The sequence below is a fragment of the Panulirus ornatus genome, chromosome 3 (assembly GCF_036320965.1).
Source record: "Panulirus ornatus isolate Po-2019 chromosome 3, ASM3632096v1, whole genome shotgun sequence".
Lineage (NCBI taxonomy): Eukaryota > Metazoa > Arthropoda > Malacostraca > Decapoda > Palinuridae > Panulirus > Panulirus ornatus.
In genome coordinates this window covers 72932424-72957483 of record NC_092226.1, presented here as the reverse complement: position 1 = coordinate 72957483, position 25060 = coordinate 72932424, and the positions used below count along the sequence as shown (strand labels likewise).

General features: G+C 40.9%; 1 protein-coding gene across 1 annotated transcript; it reads left to right on the top strand.

Annotated features, from left to right (window-relative positions):
* Positions 1–13460: 13460 nt before the first annotated feature.
* Positions 13461–24903, top strand: LOC139763447 (uncharacterized). The gene is made up of 3 exons (XM_071689500.1): positions 13461–13482; positions 23395–23838; positions 24420–24903. The coding sequence occupies exons 1-3, from the start codon at positions 13468–13470 to the stop codon at positions 24750–24752; spliced, it is 792 nt and encodes a 263-aa protein (XP_071545601.1). The 5' UTR covers positions 13461–13467; the 3' UTR covers positions 24753–24903.
* The last annotated feature ends 157 nt before the right edge of the window (positions 24904–25060 follow it).

Sequence of the window (25060 nt, the reverse complement as noted above, 5' to 3'; positions counted from 1 at the left end):
TTTTTCCCCACTGCTGGTCTCCTCAATAACAGAAAAGTCTACTCTACGTATAGCGTCACCGCCAAAGAGGAAGCTAACAAGTGTAAAAGGAGAGCGACGACTTTACACTATTCTGTAACAAGAGTTCGTCACCAGCCCCAGCGAACTGGCCCGAGTGACCCCTGACCCCTTGACCTTCTGAACTACATATGAAACACAAAGACATTAACCAGCATAAGACACACCGTGACCATCTTTACTGCTGTATAGCTACACTCCTCTTAATATCACGACAGTCCTGCTCTACCCACTGCACTATCCTACGGCCCTTGATAACCCGAACCTGAGAAAATATACCAGAGCAATGGTATATCAGGGTATATTTGTATATCACCTGGCTGGAATTGTACCATGATCACGTCCTGGTCTTCACACACACACACACACACACGCACACACACACACACACACACACATACACACACACATACGTACATACACACACACACACATACACACACACACACACATACATACACACATACATACATACATACATACGGCCGCTACCACCGCCATATGTCGGTCCTTATGATTACATCATCCAAACTTCACTGTCTCGTCTTCCATCATTAATCTTTTACTGTTAAGACGATATAACAAACGAGATACTCCAGCTAAGTCAAACAACACCTTTCTTCTTTCTTCCTTCATTTTGTCAAGAGCCACGCGAATGTCATGAGTGCATTTAAACCGTTACTACACACCAAAAACACGTAGCTACCTCTTGCCTAATGAAGATTAAGATATGTGACATTGACCAGGCGACCGAAACCCGGAGTTAAAATAGCATCAATTATGTGGTAAGGGGTAATTTGTGGCGACAGCAGGCGACCTCACCGTTGCCCTCCGCTTAACTCCGGCTGCGTCCGCTAGAGGCGCGGCCGTTTCATCTTGTCGACAAAACACATTCTTACACAACTTGCTGGGCAAACAATTAATCTAAATCATTTTCAGTTAAGTAAGAGAGTGATGTTTTTTTTTCAGAATTTTCTACATCGTTTGAGTTAAATTTCAAGCCCGGTACAGCCATATAATAGTTAGTCCTTAAATGCTTCACAATGTTCTGTCTAATGTTCTTCAGCATCTTATAGTCTCCAAATTTTTTTTCCAAATCATAAGAGTGCGTACGTTAGAGTTAATAATATACTAATGATGATGATAATAATAATAATAATAATAATAATAATGATAATAATAATAATAGTAATGTTTTTTATTACTTCATTAGTGTTTCCCGCGATTGCAAGGTAGCGCCAAAATCAGACGAAGAATGGCCTCGTCCATTCTCTACCTGCCATGCGTAATGCATCAAAACCACAACTCCCTACCCACAACCAGAGACCACCCAGACCTTCCCATGGTCTACCTGGGGTAAGGGAGAAAGAATTCTATCTCCATATTTAAATCCCTGTATGTTATAGAAGGCGACTTAGGGGAGCGGGCGCGAGGGCTGGAAAAACTCCCTGTATTGCAATATATATATATATATATATATATATATATATATATATATATATAGAGAGAGAGAGAGAGAGAGAGAGAGAGAGAGAGAGAGAGAATTCTAACAATGAACTGAAATGTTTCGGTCATTTATCACTTCAGTTTGGAGTATCAATAATTCCAGTGTTCACATTATACTTGTCACATTATAACATTTTCTCACTCTAAGAACGTGACACACGAGCTTCACTAGAGAATTCATTAATGACAAAGGCTACTATAACTTTTTTTTTTGTACACTTGTTACTAACTTTCTAAATGACAAATATATTTCACAAATGCAGGCACAAAGTTTCTAAATAAAAACTATTTGAATAAAAAAATCAAATATTCGAGTTCACTTGTTCTCTGCTACGTATGTTTATAAACCAGCAATATTGCTGACCTTATCGTCCTTCTAATAATAACTAGTAATGTTCTCCTGCTTGATAGTTAAGCGCTATACAGAGCTCAGCAGCTGATCAGACCTCTAACATCTTAAATAATTTGTTTCATTTTAAAAAAAATCTTTATCAGAGTAAGACAAAAAACATTTTGAGCGTCCAGTTAATTAGTCGCTGACAGAGGTGACGGTCTGCCTCAACCACGCTACTACCCCTCACACTTCTAACTACTACTACTACTACTACTACACACGCTTTTACTACCTCTACCACCACTACTACACACACTTTTACTACTACTACTACTACAACTACAACTACTACAACTACTACTAAAACTACTACTACTACTATTACTACTACTACTACTACTACAACTACTACTACTACTACTACTACTACTACTACTATTACTACTACTACTACAACTACTACTACTACTATTACTACTACTACTACAACTACTACTACTACTACCACACACACAAACACATACATACACGAGCCATTTTGTAATGTCCCGCCGTACCCCCACCATCAGCGCCGCCGCCACGAACCAGAGACGTTATAACCAAACCACAGGGAAAATATCTCCCACGACCTCAAACCCCAACCATAGCCATCTCCTCCTCCACCTCCTCTTGATGAACTCCCTCCCATCCAAACCCCTTCCAAATCATCGAGTAAACCCCTAATTACCACTATGCCGCATCCGACTGCCAACTTACCGCTTCTTCCCCGCAAACCACCTTGTTATCTTGTCGAGCGGGGGAGGCTGGGTCTAATGGCGGAGGGTAACGGCCCTGAGGTGGGTCAACTTTGGGAGAAAAGTTCACCTTGGCCAACTTGACCAGTTTGGGGAGAGGCCACACTTCCATACACTACATGTTGTACATTATATTAGATTATCATTATCGTTATTGTTTTGTTTTTGCGATAATAATAATAATGACAATAATAATAATAATAATAATAATAATAATAATAATAATGATAATAATAGCAATAATAATAATAATAATAATAATAATAATAATAATAATAATAATAATATTAATAATAACAACAGAAAATAATAATACATGACAGGTAGAGAATGGACCAGTGCAAAAATGGCCACTGTTCTGTATGTTCCTTACGCAACTCGCTAATTAACTGTGACTCCTGTCAACCGTTAGCAACGCTCACGTTGGCTTCGTTCGGTGAACCGTGTCATTTGATTGGATTCAGTGAATCTGAATACTCTTGCTCTCAGACGTACATTTTCTGAGTTTTCTCGACGTCCTCATGACACAGCGAGAAATCTACATATTCATCCAGCTGATTCCGCGCTTGTTCTCAATCATAACGCGCATGCGCACCAAATCCGGTCAAGTTTCAGGCCGGATTCACCGGAAGCGACCAGTAAGCATTACTACGTATAATTATCTAAAGGTTTATTTTGTACTGCAAATACTTTATAGTGGTGACTTTACCGAATCGTATATGGATGTTTGAAATCCTCTTCGGCATCCAGGTATTAACCCGAAATGCAGTGCTGTATATGAAGTACCACTCAAAAACAAATATTCTAATATAATTGTCAGCAGCCATTGAAGGTAAAATTCCCTTTGGCAGAAATCTATTGACAAAAATCAATTAGGCTTCCATCTTAAACTAACAAAATTGAATACACAAATAAATAACTGCAAAATCACAAACAAATTCGTCATAAAAAATAAAGGGGGTTTGTGAGTTGAAGAAAATTTGGAGGGTATTTGCTGGAGGGTTCCTGTGGAGGAGGATGAGGAAGATGAAGATGGGAAAAGTGAAGGAAAGGATCGTAAGAGGTCCTAGGACCCAATCTAGTTGCTCAGCGAATGATTTCTGTTGATTGCATACATCATCGCGAGTTGAAGATTCCTTGTAATGGACTCTACAGCCATTGCGATAATCTTTAACAAAATTAGATTCTTTTACAGTAATATCCGGCAAAATGACACAATTCATTACAGAAACAAAGTATTATGATTTAGTCATCAGAGATTGCAGTCTTTTATCCATTACAGAAAACTAGCTCAGGAAAAGATGAATGAGAAATTACAGCAAGGGTCTGTTTCTTTTTTGAGAAGAGAGTCGCAAAAGTGATGAATGTATGTAGTTTGGCGACCGAAAAACCTGACACAAAGCGCTTAATTCACAGTCATTATCACTATCAACACACAACAGTGTTTGATAAGGGGCGCTGGGGGCATAATTAGGGGCAACTAGGTCTCGCCTTTACCTTGGGTAATACCGTATGTGGTTGTGGCTGCCTCAACCAGCCTTACAGTTAGTAGAGTCTGTGCTGAAGACCGCAACAAGTAAATTGGATAACACTCAACAATCAATTGTTATAACCATCTTTGAAAGAATCTCTTACTGTAAAAGATGATGTACGCGATGAAACGTGAGATTATGTAAATTTTCATTAAATACCTCATGTGAAGAATCCAAAGTTGTATTTCATAAGACAGAATTTATGTAGCGCTGGAGATTAGACTTTTTAAGAATTAAAGTAAAATACAACAATGGATTTCTATATTATGAAAACTAGTCATACTCTCGCTATCAGACTGATATGATTAGAGTCTGTATTATTCAATATGTGTGTGTGTGTGTGTGTGTGTGTGTGTGTGTGTGTGCACATGTGTTTGTGTAGACCTTTGACCCAAGCATTGCTTGCCAAAAGCCCAAATTTAAATCTCCACATTTTGATAGCTTTGATATGGATTACATTTTACACCACCATTCTCAATTTATGAATATTCACTTTAAAGTCGAAAAGAAGAAAAGTAGCCCCTATCAATATGTATCTTCCAATTTCGAAAACTGCAAACTAGTTCACTGACAGCCATTTCGAACGTTTGATTTTTTTTAAACGTAAACTTGCTAGTACCTGTCTCCACATATAAAATGGGACACCATACGGATAATTGACAGGTTCCCCCCTGAATCCAAAGACTCCTAATTTGAGATTAGTCACTTAAAACAGTAAGCCTAGCTAGACTTCCCAAATATTAACTGTTAAAAGATTTATCAAGCCAGCTTGAACCAAAACCAGCAAGGGCCGTCTGTCCACACCATCTGTATATTCATCTTTCTTTCCCTTTCAAATTTTCCTACTATGGCACCTCCTCTTCATCACTCTCTTTACTCGATAATTAACCACTGCTTCTCATACTACTAAGGTAGCCTTTCCACTGAAGTACTAAAATCAAAGGTGGCGGCTGTCAGCAACCGCTACCAGTCATTCCTACAATGTACCGCAATTAAAACGAGAGACCATTAACAGTCGGTGTGTAGACTTTTGGAACTGTCTGCACTTCAGCATTTCCAACAGGGCCAATTAACCAATAGAATTAAATTGAATTATTTCGTTGGAACTTTTGTTTCCAGACCTGCAAGATCCATTACTGAAAAAAAAAATAATAATGCACGCATTGTTACTTTAGATAAATTTTTGAGGGAGAGGACATTGTTTCGAGCGCTTTACTTGGTTAAATGGACATACGCGATCATGTTTCTGTCCCGTATCCTAACCTAACCTCACCTAACCTAGTCTGAACATTAATGTAATAAAATCCTACTGCGCTTTACGGAACAACTACTTCGAATTTCAAACCCCACATGTGGATAATGAAACATCGGCCATGAATATTCTGAAACAAAAATCACTCACCTTAAAACCCCCCGCGTTCATGAAAAGAGATTGAGGAGAGCCAGTCTAAAAATTAAGAACTAGGTGGATTGCGAGAGAAGTAAATTCATTTATGCCGTCGAGAGTATAATTCAGTCAACACGCAGCGGACCTCAGACGACAATATGGAGACACTACTAGTCTGTGATCTATGGTTGAGTCGCTTGTCTGATCATAATGTCTACATACCAGACTTTGTGAAGCCAGACTCTAGTTCTGACTGGAGATGAATTAATGATATGTTGGAACTTGCAGACTAAACTAAAAAAAAAAAAAAAAAGTTATTGGGAATATCAACCTTACTATAACAAGTAAAACAATAAATAATAACACCACAAACTAGTCCGATCACCCCTAAAATTCCAATTACACTGAAAAGTTGTCCAACTCCTCATGCTGTATTATAGTATCATCTAAGACCTGCCAACACGTAAGAATCTGAATTATGCCATGATGGAAAACTTCGTCTCCAGACACCTACCTGGTAAGGATGGTTTCGAACGCTTAGAACAAGCTGTTCCAGTCAGTTGTCTGAAGCCACGATGGTATTCGAACGATAACACACTTAAGAGCCAGCTGAACTTCATTTTACAACCTGTACATGGCATCTCACACTATTCATCAGAGGGATTCAATAATCGTTAGTAGTCTTGCCTTCCCAACGTGGACGTCGCACCTTGTTTACAATACCCGGTGACGTCACTGTACGTTCTGTAGTCAACTGAGGATCAATCATTATTTCCTGCTTAGTTCTTCCATCACATAGTTCAGAGTTCTCTTCTTATACTGTTCATATTAAATCCGTTACTGTCTCTTCTCGCTGCTTCTGTGATATAGTAATTCTTTTACGTTTTGCTCAGCTGTCTGGAAATATAAAACGGAGCTCTGCTCTAGAACTACACTTGGCTTCATGCAAGATTGACGAGACCATAAATCTTACACCCTGGGTTCAGCATTATACCCGTAATATTATGGAGAAAACCGTATCTGAAAGACCCTGTTGTAGTGACGATACATTTTACACTATATGATTAATGTCCCTACTTTTACGCTGTTTCATATTTGACTTGTGTTTCTGTACATATTCGTAAAATCAACAGGAAAAGAATTATACATAGAATGAGCATGGCAGATCATTTTAGGCTAAAGAAACATCAATAAGGAAGGTACCGGACTCATTCAAGACAATGTGATACTGTAACTGACATAATACGCCTAGTCCACAGCTCATATGGCAAGCCCACCAAAACATGCCGAGTACACACACACACACACACACACACACATTGCAAGTCGCGAGAAACCACGATCATGAACATTCCAAATGTCCTACACTAAAGTACATAAACTAGGACACTATATTAGCGAATGTCCCAAAATCAGTGATTTCAGACCTCAAGGCTTACTGATGCGACAGCTTCGTCATAACTATATTTGATTATCAATGTTCTTCGAGACATTCTGATGCCATATCCAAAATTCGCCATATCCCTGAGCTATATAAACACCTGTGTAATCATGCGCAGTACAAGCACGTTTTGTATCTACAATGTCTAGTGTTTGATGTACATTGACTTTGCGTTATTGTCAGTGTTAACAACATGCCCATTGCCAGTATATTCTGTAACGGTATGCACACATGTAATGTATCTCCAACCTATTACAAACACCGCACGCTACACTGTGTCGGTATGAAACATTCCAAACTTGTTTTGTATTACACCAATGTTGTTACCTATGTTGCTGTCGCCATCCTTTACTATCGTGTAATAATCATATCATGTCTCTGATGTATGCTGGACCCCCTTCCACCTCCACCTCCTCCTCTGACGGGAGGGGAGGGGGTGACCCCACTCGGGGCCCACCAGTCACTCTCCAAATGTCCATGCACTATACCCACCTTGGGCCCCACTCGGGCCCAACAGTCACTCTCCAAATGTCCATGCACTATACCCACTGTACAACTCTGTATTGGCCTCCACCTACCCCTTCACCTATACTCTTATATAGATGCTTTGTGTATGTATTATCTAGGCAATAAATACTTTTGTTCCGGGCGGGAACGAAATGATCCTCGTTTGATCATTTTCAGAGACCATGGCTGTACTAACACTATACGAGGCACAGCATCGCCATCCACACTCCTTGGCCTATAATCCCGCCCGGTGGACGTGGCTAGCTTCCTGGGCACTGCTGGAGGCCCCCCACGGCAGGAGGAGCTTCCTCCTCCTCCTCCTCCTTCTCCTGTCAGGGTTAAGTGCAAGCAATGGTGGGCTAGGCTTTCGCAAGACTTTAAGTTTTCTAACATTTCATGTGTTGTGTACTGGCATGTTTTTTTGTTTACCGTATAAGTTCTTGCTGTGTAGTTTGAAGATGAGTTCACAGAGCACAGGATAAAAGTCTACGGAGAGAAGCTTCGAGATCAGAAACCTATTCATACCTTACAAAAATGTAATCGGCAATCGCCTGATTATCTTCGGCCTAAGAATCTATAATCGTAAATCCAAAAGACAAAATAAAATCCTTTGATTCAATCCTTTCCCGTTTTCTTACCAGCTCTAGAATCCTTCAAGTCGATCACCTACTATATCACAGGCGAACTAAAACACACTACGAGGGTGTTTCTTAGCCTCCCAGCAACCCGGCAAGACACAACCTCGTCCCCTTCCCCCTTCACCAGTGACACAATGTAAACATGTGTCGTTATCATCAAACTTGTCAGCCTACCCACTCACAAGAACCCGCCCCGGAGACAATTCTGCTTGTTCTTCATGTGTGCACCAAATTGCCTAATTACTCCCTAAACGACATCCACAACTACCGCTAATGCCTCGGGTCATTACGGTCGCGTTGCGAACGTCTTAATAACATTGATGCGCCACCACACGGGTCACGACGACCACCACAGGTCATTCATCCTGAACACCCGGTGACCTCCCCGACCGCCAGGGGTCAAAAAGGGTCTTGAAACATCATCACCTGAGGTCTTGGGCCAGTGTTTACATAACTGGGCAGAGAGACACACACACGCCCCTTACTTATGTGTGGTGTTGTTCGTGACATGAGGTACTGACCATCATTCACACGAATCTCAAACATGAATTCAAAAACAGGAATACGCAAGAATGTTTCAATCGACAGTATCACTCATAACCCAACAGTCTACCACAGTAAAGCAAAAAACAGGTTCCTAAACCATCTCATTTTGGTGTCAATAAACCTGTTGCGGATGATTTGACTGAACATAGTATCAACTGGAGCTGTGTCCACTGCTTGACACTCAGCACTGCACCTCCTGTCAAGGGGGAGGGTGTCGGGCGTCGAGTGCCAGGTGTTGGAGAAGATGGTGAGGAGGACCTTCATGGTGCTGATGAACACTGGTACATCAGCGAAAAAAACACGAGTATTCGAGAGCGCCACTGTATCACCACGAGAGTTCGTGAACACCATCAACTCGAAGTTCGAGAGCACCTGAAAGGTAGTCAGTAGGTACCCAATCCTAGTTTTCTTACTGATGACGACCACATTCCTGGAAGATTATTAAAAGAATTTCCCCCTCCGTTTGCAGCTGAAGAACACCTCTGGGTCATTAGAATGAAGTACAGATTCATACTGCACGTGTAAATTACCTGTGAAACCGCTCGTTTCGAAATGATTCATAAATAACACACTCTCTCGACACCTGAAAGTAACTCTTTCTCACACTGAACTGCCTCGAACGAGACTTTGCACGCACTACGTGATCAGCTCTTGGTAATATACGTAGTGTTATTATTGAAGATAATACTGTGAACTTTACACACAACTGCCCGTTACACTGGATCTTTAGCTTTTGTGACACTGGTGAATACCTTCCATCAACGTATACAGAACTTGGTCTAGGGATGAGTGGAGTGGAGTGGAAGGGGGGTGAATTATGAACTTTCAAGTGGGTGGAGGAGGAAGAATAATGAACTCGCCAAGATAACGAGTAACTGCTTATGCCGAAAGGAGTACGAAAGGGAGGGAAAGGAGATTGGCTGTGGTTTCGGTGCGTTATTCATGACAGTTAGAGAGAGTGGATGTGAGCGAGCGAACAAATGTGAAACAAAAGTATACATTGTGTTGGATTGTGTTTTCTGAACGAAAATGGATGAGGGTAACTGTACATTTACCTAAGGTCTTCATCTGAGGTTGTCACATATTCATTGCAGCAGATTTCTGCCTCCATGGCCGATGACTTTCTAAGACGAACACATCTGAAGCTGAGGTTGAGGATGGCCGGTCTAAACACTTACAATCATTTTTGTTAATCATGTGAAAGTGACGCCTCCTTGCCACTCCCTGCCACACTGCTCTTCTACTCCCTTGCCACACCCTTGCTGTATCCCCTGCCACACTCGAGTTATATCCCCTGCTTCACCCTTGTCTTACTCCTACCACACCCTTGTTGCACCCCCTGCACCTACTGCACCCTCTGTGGCTAACTATACCTCCGTGTAGGTAGTGACGTGCTAACTACACATTTACCATGATAGTTACGTGCTTACCACATCTCTGTAATGGTAGTTACGTGCTAACACGTCACCAACCTAACTAACTTGCATGGTATTCTCTATTGGGTGGTTGGTCACTGGTGTGATCACATGGGTGGGGACTCTTTAGTGACAACTGTCCTCATCACATGGAGTGGGGGACCTCACTGGTGACAGGTACTGTCATCATATTCGTCTCCCTGGTCAAATGAGCATCGGCTTCAGTCCGGCACTGACAAAAATGAATAACACCTTTTACCAAGACGAAGCGTGCCACACCCAGATGTCATGGAGCAGGAGCAAAAAAAGAAAAAATAAAATCTAATGAAATTTGCCATCTTTAGGTATCTTCCATTAATGTCTAAATGTAAGGAATGACAGGAAAAGACACACACACACACACACACACACACACACACACACACACACGCAGGTCGTCGGGAACATTCGCCCGCCCTCTGTATATTCGCGTGCGCAAAGCGACACGCGAGGAGCAAACATCCAGACGTAATTATATGGCAACTTGAGAGGAATCTGTACTTGCAGCGGAGCAGGAGGAAGAAACACCTCAGAGCGAGTGACTGTAACGGGATGAGCACAGTAAATTACAGGCACGATCGGTACTACAGTGAAAGGCCTTCGTTCGTGTTCCCTTTTCCCATTATCATGGACAACCTGTCTTCCGTGGTGTGACCAACCTCTTGTTCTCTTACATAACAGACAGGTATGGTTGGAAAAATGATTATACAGAAGGTATACAATTTCATGAGGTGGGGAGATAAGGCCTCCTCCCTCTCAGCTGCTTGATCACTGAGATAAGATTGTATATAAGTGCTGGAGGACAAATACAGTAGATGCTGATGTGATTCAAATACCCAGGCTCCCTCACTCATCGCCGGGGTTCTTACACTTCCTTCACTCATCGCTGGGGTTCCTACACTTCCTTCACTCATCGTTAGAGTTCCTACAGTTCCTTCACTCATCGCTGGGGTTCCTACAGTTCCTTCACTCATCGTTGGGGTTCCTACAGTTCCTTCACTCATCGCTGGGGTTCCTACAGTTCCTTCACTCATCGCTGGGGTTCCTACAGTTCCTTCACTCATCGCTGGAGTTCCTACACTTCCTTCACTCATCGCTGCGGTTCCTACAGTTCTTTTATTCATCGCTGGGGGTCCTGCATTTCCTTCATTCCTCGCTGGGGTTCTTCCAGTCTTTCACTTCTCGCTAAGCTTCCTTACTTCAATCATTCACCGCTGGCCGCTTCTTCCAACGCTTCACTCACAGGTTTCATTTTCATTATTTTCATCCAAATATATTTTCTGTGACAACTGATGGTTGGCACCATCACTCATGTTCATAAATGTCTGGCTTAATGTTGGTCGCCTTTTCGCTTTATCATATCTGACCGTGTTTGATGTTTGTACTGAACCTTCTACGGTCAAACTCTCTCTCTCTCTCTCTCTCTCTCTCTCTCTCTCTCTCTCTCTCTCTCTCTCTCTCTCTCATCACCACTCCAACTCTTGATCCCTTGCACCCTCGTTTCACCAGTTGGCACACCTACAGAAAGTCCAACCCCCCTCCCCCTCACACACACACACACACACACACACACACACACACACACACACACACACACACTCATACACACACACACCAAGACCACATCCCACGCCTACAAATAATAAAAAGTCCCATGTGGTAATGATTACAGTTGTAATGAACGATATATGACTTAGGAAACGACGTAAAATCATTCTCGCGAGAATAAAGCATCAATTTTCCCAATAGTGTCCCTTTGAGAGGAAAACAGAATAATAACAGCCTTACAATAAACTATTAGTCATATCAGCTGTGCATTCGACAAAATCATTTTCAATTGCTAATCATTCTAAAATTACAAACCGTACCATAATAGGATTCTTTCTTTACATTAAGACTACATAATAGTGAGGGAACATTAAGCCTTTTGGACTGGCTCAGGAATGGTCCGAGTATTTCTGTGGTGAGGGTGTGTGGCCGGGAGCTACTCTGTGTGTGTGCGTGTGTGTGTGTGTGGTGTGTGGTGAGGCGACCAGAGCACTACTGACCTTCCCTTGACCAAAGCCAAGCCTCCACCACCACCATCATCATCATCAAGCATCTCCATTACCATCAACATGAGCATCTTCATCACCAACACCACCCACCACCACAAGCATCACTACCACAAACATACGATATTCATCAGCGCTCCACCCTAACTCCAAGCCTGGGACAAACTGTAGCGGACCTAAACCATCAAATGAGAAACTGAACCCAGTGACGTCACAGAGCGGGCGCGCACGCGCCACCAGGCGTCCCTTTAACACACAAGTCGGAGCAGCAAAATGTAGTAATTTAACCGGATCTTCCGTTCTCTCGTCATCTTTCCACTCTCCTGTTTTTCTGCCACCTTAATTTGGCGGCATCGTGGGTAATCGGCACAGATGTCTCTGCAGCAGGCCCCATCTAATTCGGGAAAAGGCTAATCAAATAGTTTAAGCCTTTCTAACATCCTTTATGGGTCAATTAACCTACTTGAGCACTGTGGTACGACCTTTTAGGACGACGTTACGCACGTTCCTTGAGCACGACGGTACGACCACAGGGTGTGATGACCTGACCTTTGATCCGACCATTATGGGCCAGGACAAAGAGCCAGGCTGTCATGAACACAAGAGCCACATCGTCATCCTCAAGGGTCGCACCGTCATCCTCAAAGGTCGTACCGTCGTCCTCAAGGGTCGTACCATCGCAGGGAATTAAGAATTACTCTTACATGCTCGGTCAAGATACATCACCTTAAGCAATGCACATTTCTAGCCCTAGCCTTCCTCTATACGTCAACGTGAAGCGTATTTCTCGTAGTCATGCTTACAAAGCAACACGTAAATCCAAACAGTGTGTATATATAAACAATGTTTACCGTGATTAAAGTGGCGTGCATAGTCTTTACTTTTGGGGAAAAGCTTGAGGAAACGCCTTAGAACTCGCGGTATTGATGAAGACCAGCTTTCCGTGGTTATATAAATCCAAACGTGCTGGTTCCCGCTACATACGGCCTCTAGAACTGCTGATATTATCGGAAGCAGAGCGCATAAAGACGCTTCATTGCGGATTATCAAAACACAAGACTTTAAAACTGTTTATTTCGTACTGACAGCTTTTAATCATTTCCCTTCTGATATAACCTTGGCACTGCAAGAGCCAGTGGGCGTTGCCCGGAGGCGTGGTGGTATATAAACGAGCGGGCAGCTGCGTCTCCGAACACTCGCTCTCCTGACGTCACATAATGAGGATCTTGGAGGTAAGCGTTGGTCGATGGTGCAAGGCGGGAGCCTGAGTCTCAGTGTGTTACATAAGCTACAGTGATCGAAAAGTATATACATACGTATATCCGTGATGAAGTGACTTCCGTGATGATATTCTTGTAGTGATTTAGTAAATCAAATGGCCCATGTATCAGTCTTTCGTGAAATCATATTAAAGCCCTTGTTGGAAAAAAAATATATTAATGAACGAAGCTATTATATGAAAACTGTCATCACGCTCACATCATTTTAGATGGCTATGAAATCTAGTGCAGACCGAAATAAAGGATCTGCTCTTATGACAGGTGCAAGTTTTCAAAATGTGGATTACACTTCTATTCCCTAAGATTACTGTTTAATAAATCGAAAAAAAAAGATGGATGTTGTAAAAGAGATAACTGGAAATGTGATAAGCTGGGATTTTGACCCTATAACTTCCAGGGGACTCGTTCACCACTTAAGTATTCCAGTATGATCCCTGAGTATGATAGGCTAGCGTGTGACCTGACCCTTAAGGGTTATTGTCAAAGGCTAAGCCATCCCACCCAAGGGCCGTACCGTCGTGCTTTAAGGATCGTACTTACCATCGCACTCGAAGGGTTAAACATAGCCTCGTCGACTGACGGTCTGGCAGAAGTTTTCAAAAGGCGAGATCGAGTCACCATCTTAATAACTCTTGAAGGATACCAGAGTAGTCTTGGTGCCTGCGTTTGTTCGTCAGTTTGTGTGCTTATGGATGAGTTTGCTCGTCAGTCCGTCCGTGTTCATGTCGGTCAGCTTAATTGTGTCTATATCCGATAGAACACTTTTTTTTTATCGGAATCTCGGCATTCTTTGGCAACCATATACCTCCTTATCGCGAGCGCAAGGGTGGGATTAAAGTATGCGTAGGGCCGATGGCGACCTTTGATTTCCTTCTGCGAGATCCAAAGAGAAACATGACAGTCCACACTATTATTTACCGCCATCAGTCAGCCGTCATTTATTTCGTAACGTTTGGAGTCTCTACATCATTAAAGTTGTCTGGGAGTAGAGTGAGCGGTTATGCTATTTCGCTGTGGTGGCATCAATACCAAAGGTGTTTTGTCTAAATACCATCCCACCTATATCGTTCAGCCATGGTCTCGTCCTAACTGGGTTTTCTCGTGATCGTATCCTGACTAGGCTGTTGTGTTGTGGTTGCATCCTAGGAGGTTTCGTGTAAGGTGGCAACCTATCCTGGAATGCTGTGAATATATATAAACACATCTAGACTGTTATTTCATGGTTGCATCCTATCTGGGGTGTCTTGCCATGATCGCGTTACTCCTAAGTTTTGTCCTCGTCACATCCTGAACCAAACTCATTTGTCGTGGGTGCATCCTGATCGGGCTGGTGTCAACCGCCGTAACCCAACTAGGCAGTTTTATCATTGAAGTATTGTAGTTAGGCTGTTTTACCGTGGCTGCATCCTATAACCATCAATTTAGTCATAGTTGCATCCTAACTACGCTATTGAGCGTGGTTGCAACTCCACTACGTCGTTAAACCGTGGTTGCACCCTAACTAAGCTGTTTTACCGAGTTTCCACCCTTACCACGGGATAGCTTGCTGGTAGCAGCGATAAATTTAACTTCACTGAACTGCAAAATTTTACATTTTCGAACCAAAGTTCCGCGGAATTCTTTACCAAGCTTTCTTTGCAGTAGTCATTAATAGCTGTATGTCTGACGTATTCTTTATTAGGTTATAGTCGTTGCAAGCATTGCAAGCGTCTCCCTGCAGCCGGGCTGCCCGTTCGCAATGTCGCCAATGTGGCGAGAATACAATGGAGCAATAGTCTGTGTTCTCTCGACAATGGTGAACATAATTTGACTGTCTGAATATGCAAATACAAATATACGTAAAAGTTCAGCATATTCGAGGGATCTAGGTCGTTAACTAAAACGCCTGGGATATGTGATGTAAATGTTTCATGATTACTTATGAATGTTGTGACGTTTCTTTAACTCAACGTTATGTCAGCAGTCAAAGCTGAAGGAGACAATAGGAGCCAGTCAGTAGCCTAGCCATAATCGGTGAGTACTTCGGTCACCATTCCAAGCTGAAGGACGGTCTGTAGCCTAGTCAGTTACAATGTACAGGAGTACCAGGAGTGGATCTAGAGAGGTTCCAACACTCGTCCGGGGATGACAGAGCTGAGTATATCATCCAGTCCGTCAATGCTTGATCACAGCTACACTGGTAAGAAAAACAGACACATGATAATATTCCAACGCGAACGATGGTCAAAGCAAGCTGCTATGTTTTCCCATCCCATGATGGTCAGCGATGGATTACGAGACATTCACCAATACGCAATTTTTACCTGTAACTCACCTTGTAACAGTCTGTCATACACTCACCAGATGCTTTGTCGGTGGTGAGCCTGAAGAGGTTAGGTTAACGTACAATTAACGTATATAGATATACTCTGGTACATCTTGCGACCTGCTGAACTAAATGCATAGTACGTGTGCCCATATATATATATATATATATATATATATATATATATATATATATATATATATATATATATATATATATATGCAAGAGTCCTGGAAAGAGGGGCAAGTATGAAGTCTGTTGGGGATGAGAGAGCTTGGGAAGTGAGTCAGTTGTTGTTCGCTGATGATACAGCGCTGGTGGCTGATTCATGTGAGAAACTGCAGAAGCTGGTGACTGAGTTTGGTAAAGTGTGTGGAAGAAGAAAGTTAAGAGTAAATGTGAATAAGAGCAAGGTTATTAGGTACAATAGGGTTGAGGGTCAAGTCAATTGGGAGGTGAGTTTGAATGGAGAAAAACTGGAGGAAGTGAAGTGTTTTAGATATCTGGGAGTGGATCTGTCAGCGGATGGAACCATGGAAGCGGAAGTGGATCATAGGGTGGGGGAGGGGGCGAAAATTTTGGGAGCCTTGAAAAATGTGTGGAAGTCGAGAACATTATCTCGGAAAGCAAAAATGGGTATGTTTGAAGGAATAGTGGTTCCAACAATGTTGTATGGTTGCGAGGCGTGGGCTATGGATAGAGTTGTGCGCAGGAGGATGGACGTGCTGGAAATGAGATGTTTGAGGAAAATGTGTGGTGTGAGGTGGTTTGATCGAGTGAGTAACGTAAGGGTAAGAGAGATGTGTGGAAATAAAAAGAGCGTGGTTGAGAGAGCAGAAGAGGGTGTTTTGAAATGGTTTGGGCACATGGAGAGAATGAGTGAGGAAAGATTGACCAAGAGGATATATGTGTCGGAGGTGGAGGGAACGAGGAGAAGAGGGAGACCAAATTGGAGGTGGAAAGATGGAGTGAAAAAGATTTTGTGTGATCGGGGCCTGAACATGCAGGAGGGTGAAAGGAGGGCAAGGAATAGAGTGAATTGGAGCGATGTGGTATACAGGGGTTGACGTGCTGTCAGTGGATTGAGTCGGGGCATGTGAAGCGTCTGGGGTAAACCATGGAAAGCTGTGTAGGTATGTATATTTGCGTGTGTGGACGTGTGTATGTACATGTGTATGGGGGGGGGGGGGGTTGGGCCATTTCTTTCGTCTGTTTCCTTGCGCTACCTCGCAAACGCGGGAGACAGCGACAAAGTATAAGAAAAAAAAAAAAAAAATATATATATATATATATATATATATATATATATATATATATATACAATATTCCTATGAGTCCATACACACAAATACACAAGCATGAGACGCATGTCAACTCTATTTGCCATCGAACATAATTTTCATTTTTCTTTAAATAATGTAAAAAAAAAATGTTTAGTCCTGGAATCAAACTGATTACAAGAACTCGTCGTTTCTTACTATATACCATCATTATTTCATCCACTAAAAAGTCCTCGAAATCAATATCTCGTATTATTCCAGGTATCTTTCTACTTAATTCTGCATTTTCTGAGACAAGAGATTCTATAATGTAACCTCTGGATGTTAATGAATCAGAACGTAAAGTTAGATTTAAAAATTCTCGAGTTCGCACGTGCACTTACGACATTTTGCCAAATAGCAGGGCTAGCGCGTAGCAGTCACCGCAATAAAATATGGAGTTACGAAAAACTAGTCCTGTAAGTTACGTGTTGTCAAGTGTTATGTGTGATATGTAGAGTCTGTATGTTTTGGGGGCAGAAAGCCATCACCCCAAGAGTGGGTGAGGCAGAAAAACAGCAATCTAGCCCACAAAACTGAACTTGTCAGTCACTGATGCGCCTAGCTAACTCCACAGCCGTTATATCTGCAAATGTCAGGTTTCAGTTCTGTGGCCTAGGTTGCTGTCCTTTCTGCCTCACCCATACTTGGGCTGCTGGTATTCAGTCTACAAATACAGTTTCAAATTCATACATAAAACAACACGTAACTCATCGTTCTTCGTAACTACTTTTCTTCCTTTTTTCTTTTATGATAAGCACTATGTGCTACCCTTGCCATGTCAAACATTTATTGTTAGAACCCGTAAGTACTTTTTCAAAGCGTTAAGCGCGACGCGCTAGCCTTAGCCCTAGTTCATGAAGAAATCTCATTCTACTCACCCGAAGGTAAATACTCTTTTCCACATTTCTTAGAATTTTCGTTGAAATCTTCAACTGGACAACGCCATGAACCAAAACACCAACCCGCAGGTTGTAACAGTCTTACGCAATTGAACGTAACCTCACCAATAACATAGTCCGCAACGGCACCATTTGTGAGTCTGATATATCATTTCCAGTAATTATGTGGTATTTGTTACATTTGCCTCATCTCGTACTCTCGACCGCCCTCGCCTGTCTTAATGATTATTCAGCTACTCTACATACATCTGGTTGCTTGCTTAATGAGGTTGCGCTATGACCACGTCTGTAAGCGACTACATACATATAAGTACTGGAAATCATACTTACAATCATTTTTTTTGTAACCAAACTTATTATAAAGAAGCCAAATATGAGCAAATATGATCTAATATAATGGACGTAAGCTGATGTTATCCAGAAGTTGTGACTGACGTAAAATGGGTTGTGATATGTGAATGTAAGCGGCCTGTAATGTAACCAAGTTCTGATAATAAGCTGCTGTGGAAAAGAAAAAAAAATGGATGCGAAATAACCATGGGTGTGTTTATAAGTGGCTTTCACAAAACCAGTTTTTGACCACGAAGTTTGTGTCAGGACGCTCAGATATTAATGGTACACAATAAACGTGCACTCATTCCAAAGTCGGTAGCGCAGGTAACACATGCCTAACCAGTGGCCATAATGTGTACTGCCTCAAGAAATACTGTTTGGATACAGGACAACTGTGTCAGCAGCTACAGCTGTAAATTATTTCAAAGGTAGTGTGCAAAGTGTATATACTGAAGCCTAATTGACTCCCTTCTCAATAGGGAAGAGTCAAGAACAAAACTAAACTGGAGCCATTTGCATGCATCCACACTAGCTGTCATGTACCATGGAATATATAATCTTTTCTTTTTCAATACATAAGCATTTCAGCAAGATGCCTCTGAAATGTCTTCGTAATTTCGTCAATACGGTAGAAGTGAACCAGACAAAAGGGGCAGTATATAGGTAAGAGGTCAGACTTCAACCTGCCATTCGCAACCATATTTGTGTATATAAAAGGTCCAATCTATCAAAATGTATATTCTATGTTGTAAAAGAAACCTCTTTCCATGTCTTTTTATTCGATAAACTCCATACAGACCGTTAGTCAATTTCTGAGAGGTTTAGTGGGCTTTCACAATATTACGTTATGCGCGTATCCTCTCCTGAAAACTCGCTCAAATGGTCCCAGTAACGACCAATCTTTCAGCAAGTTATTCTTAGCTTGCCTTACCCGCTGGCACACTCTCCCAGTGACTCATGGTTCATACATTTCATTACCCCCATCACTTGTATACATTCCAGTTACTCATCTGTTTGGCATATAATATGCTTACACTGAAATTTAAGGCCTCCTGATCATTTTATTACAGGTTTATGATGTTAAAACATGGAGTTTGGCCTCATAATACGACCAGTAATAGGAGTGAAAATGTTGAGTCAATATGGTCGCCCTTTTCCCAAGAATGTCTCAAATGCGGCAGACATCCACACTAACAACCAAGATCTTGGTAACGAGTGTATTAGAGGCCTGTTATGTACTGGGATCATGGCTCGTCAGGTGACCTAAAAAAGAAAATTTCGTCCAGAGATAATGTAGCAACACTGAAGATAGCTTTATTTTCTCTCAAGTTTGTACAACCCTCTGACTCTCCCAACTTTTAAATGCCGTTGAAATGGACCTTCGTGGTGCAGGCTGTTTTACGTTTCTGACCATGACCAGTCAGTCCAGCTGTTCACCTACCCTACTTAGGGGCTGGTTGACATATTGTTACCTGGCTGTTTATATATATATATATATATATATATATATATATTTAGTTAATGAGATGGTCTTGATTTGCGTCTCAAATGCCCTTGCTATCTCAGCTTATATAAATCACGATTTTTTTTTTAGATTCGTGTCGTGCATGCTAAAGCCTATCTTTTTTTTTTTTTTCTTGGGGTGAGTGATATATTCATTGCTGAGACCTGTTTCTTAAGACATGGTGCTCGTAAGCAGTGCAAGCACTAGTATATCACGAGATACTGTGTTAAGGTGCGGGTGTGAGCAAATCAGAGCAGTTTCATATCAAGAGAAAAGTCTGGAAGAAAAAAGAAAATGCCATCAAAAAGCGTTTAGCATTTTCCATTGCGTTACATTGCACTGTCAATATAAGGTTATAACTTCATTTATTTCATAATGTTTCTTGATAGCGAAGATTGGACTAAATATATCAGGAGTATTGCATTTTCGTACTTCCATTTTATTAACAAAATAGGCTTGCGTAACAAAACTTCGTATGTAAGACAATTTGACAATATCGAAGACGAACAGTTCTTTGAAAATTGTGAAGAAAGAACAGCTAGAAGTGATATCACGATGAAATATATGTAAAGTCCCTCTACTGTATTTTGTTGCAGATAATCACTAAATGTTTATATTGCGATCCCCAGAAGTGCAGAACTCCTTCCTTGTATTGTATAGGTAATTACTTACACTTTAGCGCCCATCACGAGAAGGGGCTACAATTACACCCTTTGAAGTAACACAAGGTAAGGTCTGGCAGTTCATGAGTTAAAAGAGCAGAATCAAATCTTTGGCCTACAGTATCAACTGCATCACAACTACGAAATTCTATGCTCATACACTTACCTGAGAATTGCCTTCTTACGTTGGTTTACATGTGGACATCAAGTAATTACTTCACAGTTCTCGTAATATCTTAATCACTTTTTAACTACATTAAATCATGATTTTCTCTTCCTTCGTGAAAACGTCGTCGCTCTGCAGCTGCTGAAGCACCAGTCATTTCAAAATAATGGAACCCTAATGTGAATAATTTCATTATTTCATAATATGAAACCAGCTACAACATTTCCTCAAGTTTGTTCGTAGATTTTATAATGGTAAGTGTGCATCTGTTCCTTTTCAAAAATCAGAGATCTTTTATTTGTCAAAAAGAAAAGGCTTTTTTGAAGATTTGCATAAGCCCCCTCACGAATACGAGACATTTTACTTTTTTTTTTTTGGCTTTTTTCAAATTTCCAAAAAAAGTCTCCTATTTACTCAGCATACCAAATCACATTCAGGTGAAGAACCTTCCAGCCCAACAATCATTTTAGAGGTCAATTAATGATTTATACAATGAAGTCTTTTACGTTTCTCAGGCAAGTGGTCGTAGAACCATTGTTTCCAGCACGAACTTGGTGTATAAGCAATCAACAAATATACATAATTTGCAGTTTTAGGGATACCAAAGGTATTGCACATTCATGTACTACTCACATTATGGCATATATCCCTAAAGTTTTACCTTGGCTAACATTTAGGTCAAGACAGCATTTTGCTGAGACGCAATGTAACCCAGTAAGACTATTTAATCAGTTGTAAACAAGTGCAACTAGTCATAACCACTAAACTAAGGTTAGCTGGTTAGCTATGGTTATCATTATACTTCCATTCTGCTGCCACAAACACCATTATGTACCATCTCCACCTCCTCGCAACCAGCAAACACAGGCACTTAATCACAACCTCAAGAGGATCATAATAACCTTTTCAGACACTGCATGCTTAATTAACACAAAGTCAAACAGCCACAGTATACTTGTCATTTGTCATCACACAGCAATTGCACACAGGATGTTCACCCTTTCACAAAGCTTCCGAACACCGTCATTTCTTGTTGCGGCTTCTGAATATGATTCACCCTCTCGAAGGTCACACTTCATTCACCAAATATATATATATATATATATATATATATATATAAGCTGTATGTCTTAAGAACAGCATTATCAAGCAGGGCCGTCAACATTACAGTTGGTTACCATCTGCTTTATCTAGAAATCAGTGTAATACAGCTTTTACAATCTTGAATCCATTTTCATCTCGTTTTTGTTACTGGTGACCAACTCCCCATATAAACGTATGAAGGAATTATGGTATATCAAATGTTAAGCTTATCTAGTAAGTTTATGAAATAATACGGCATCTACTCTTAAACTGGTCGACCTAAAGTCGTTTCTTGCCACTTCAGGTGTTGATGAATGTTGATACTACAAATACTTGCCAACCATTACTTTATCACGTACTCCCAAAATCTATATTCCCAGGTTAATACATTGCAGTTAATAAACTCACTATGGAGGAATTAAAGTGTCAAGTTACTACTGTTCGTAGTCTTGTGTTGTACATTGAATGCTGCACTTCTAGCCACAAATAACCATGGACTCAGAGACCAGTTATCAACTTGATGGGTATAATCACTTTTTTTCATGTTAGCTCCATTCAAAGACAAAAGTCTACATCAACGCTGGCCCTTAACTGAAATACAGAAAGGAATATGAAAGGAAAAAAGAAGAGGTAAAGGAAAGTATTTATGAATTTCTGAGGAAGTGAAAAGTTTCATTAAAATTTAAAAAAAAAAAATGTGCCAGGTCATGGTTATTAGGAAAGACATGAGAGGGTAGAGAGTTCCAAAGCTTCGAGGTGTAGGGATAGAAAACCTTATCAAAATGAACCATAATCAAGTTGCCAAAACAGCTTGCCAAGTATGGAATGATCTAGCTAGTCGTACATCCAAGATGATGGTCATAGTTTAGGATATCCAGCCTAAGCAACTTTCAGAAAATTGTAGTTCTTAACCAGCACAGTGTGCGAAGCAATTTGGTCATGTATCTAAAAAAGGCAACACCTTGTGGAGATCCGCATGCCTCTGGTTCTATGGTGATGGTATCTTTAGCTCTGAAGTAATTGTAATCAGGATCAAATGCAGTATCAGGAATATGCTAGATTCTCCTTTTGCTGAATGTAATGAAGTAGAGCTATACTTCATCCCCTGCATGTGCAACAGAAGGTGCAATTTACTTCTTAGAAAAAATATACACTTGTGTACTTATCACTTGCAGTGAATTACCTTATTTAATCATCAGGGAAATATAATGAGGTCCTTCCAAAGTGTTCAATAGCAGTAATAATTATAACCCATATGCAGTAAGTAGGATACTACCAAATTACTTTAAGGAAAATGTAAATGACCACTGTGCTCAATCAAACCCATTTGAAAGTTTATTTTCTTTTGGATATGCCCTAATTCAAACTTTTACCTCTTCTCTATCAGTAAACCATTTCATATTTTGTCTTTGTTATAGGATCAATTGTACATTAATGTAAAAAAAAATTTATTCATAGACATAACCATCCCTCATTCGGCAAACTGATATTTGTAGGTTACATCTCATTAGTTTTTATATTCTTTTGTCCCTCATAAGGCAAACTTATATCAATAAATTAGATTTCATTACATAAGAACTTTCTTCTCAGGTTTTGTTTCTCCTGACGGTGGGTGTGGTAACGGGCATGTGGGCCAAGGCCGTGCGACACCACCCTATCTCCCCACCTTACCACCCAACTACCTACAAGCCACATTATCATCCCTCTTACACCCCTAGCTATACTCCCAAACCCACGTACACACCCAGTTACACGCCAAAACCATCTTACACACCAGCATATTCACCCAGGCCTACTTACACACCAGCTTACTCACCCAAGCCTTCTTATACACCAAGGCCAACATACACGCCCAGGCCCAGTTACGCCCCATATAAATCAACCTACAAACCTGAACCAGTCTACAAGCCAGTTTACACCCCCAAAGCTGACTACAAGCCTGAACCTACGTACAAACCTGAGCCCATCTATAAACAAGAAACAATCTACAAGCCTAAGCCCATCCACAGGCCAGAACCAGTTTACCACGATGGCGTAAGTTGGCCTCTGTTATCAAGACCCTAAATCCATAGACAATATATTAATGTAGGTATTTCTCGTTCGACTGTTTCCTATCAGTTCCTTATTTTACTACTTTCCCCGACCATTCCTGTAATTATGAAGATGATAAGATATAGTCCTAATCATCATATTCATACACTTCTAAGAATTTTGTCTACCATGACAGCTTTTTCAGAAATCTATTACTTTTAGTCATTGTGTTGCCTACTTACTGCTGTAGTCTCTACTTTGTAACATCCTACACATTTGCCAAAGAATTACATATGTTACAGGGGTTGCTTCTGCAAAGCAACCACAAATGAAAAGCTTTTATCTGAAAAAATAGTACTTCGAGTAATACTGAATTTATAGAGATTTTACCCTTATCAAAATTTTAATTGTCTGTCCTCCATAAACAAGTATAAAAGATTTTACTTTAAAATTTTCATTTTCTTTACAAAATCTGGCAATCTTGTTTTACTAAACAACAGGTTCACCTATCAGCATAATTCTCCTTTCCGTTTAGAGTTTGTTTTCCTCATCTGGTCCTAACAATAGCTCATGCCTTCCCTCAGCCTACAGAGTATGACTTTGGGTATGGTGTGGCGGATGAATACCATGGCACAAACTTTGGCCACTCAGAGAAACGAGAGGGCTACCGGACAGAGGGGCAATATTTTGTAGACCTACCTGATGGTCGCAGAATGATTGTCAAGTACTATTCAGACGAAACTGGCTACCATCCCACCATCACTTATGAGGGCACACCATCCTACCCAAAGCACAAGCCTGAGCCAAGACCTACTTATAAGCCTGAACCAGTCTACAAGCATGAGCCTGTCTATAAGTCTTTATCAACCTACAAACCAACAGTCCTCCATAATCCTTTGTATAGACCACAGTATTAGAGCATCCTCATCTTTAAACTTATCAAGATTTACCTAGTCTATAAACAATTTGGAAAATGACGCTTTTCCAACAACCCCAGTGAAAAATGAAGCCATTACCTTTAACAAAAATTTTCTGGTGATGTTTTTCCAATAAATTAAATGTATTCAATAACCCAAAGTTTTCCACAGAAATGAGTTCATTTATCACTGACCTAGACTATATGCAAACTGGTATGAGTGACAAATCTATCTAACTTGAATCATGAAATCAGTATGAGAGGTTAATTTATTGTATGGACTGAGCAACCCAAGAGGCTTCTGTTGTT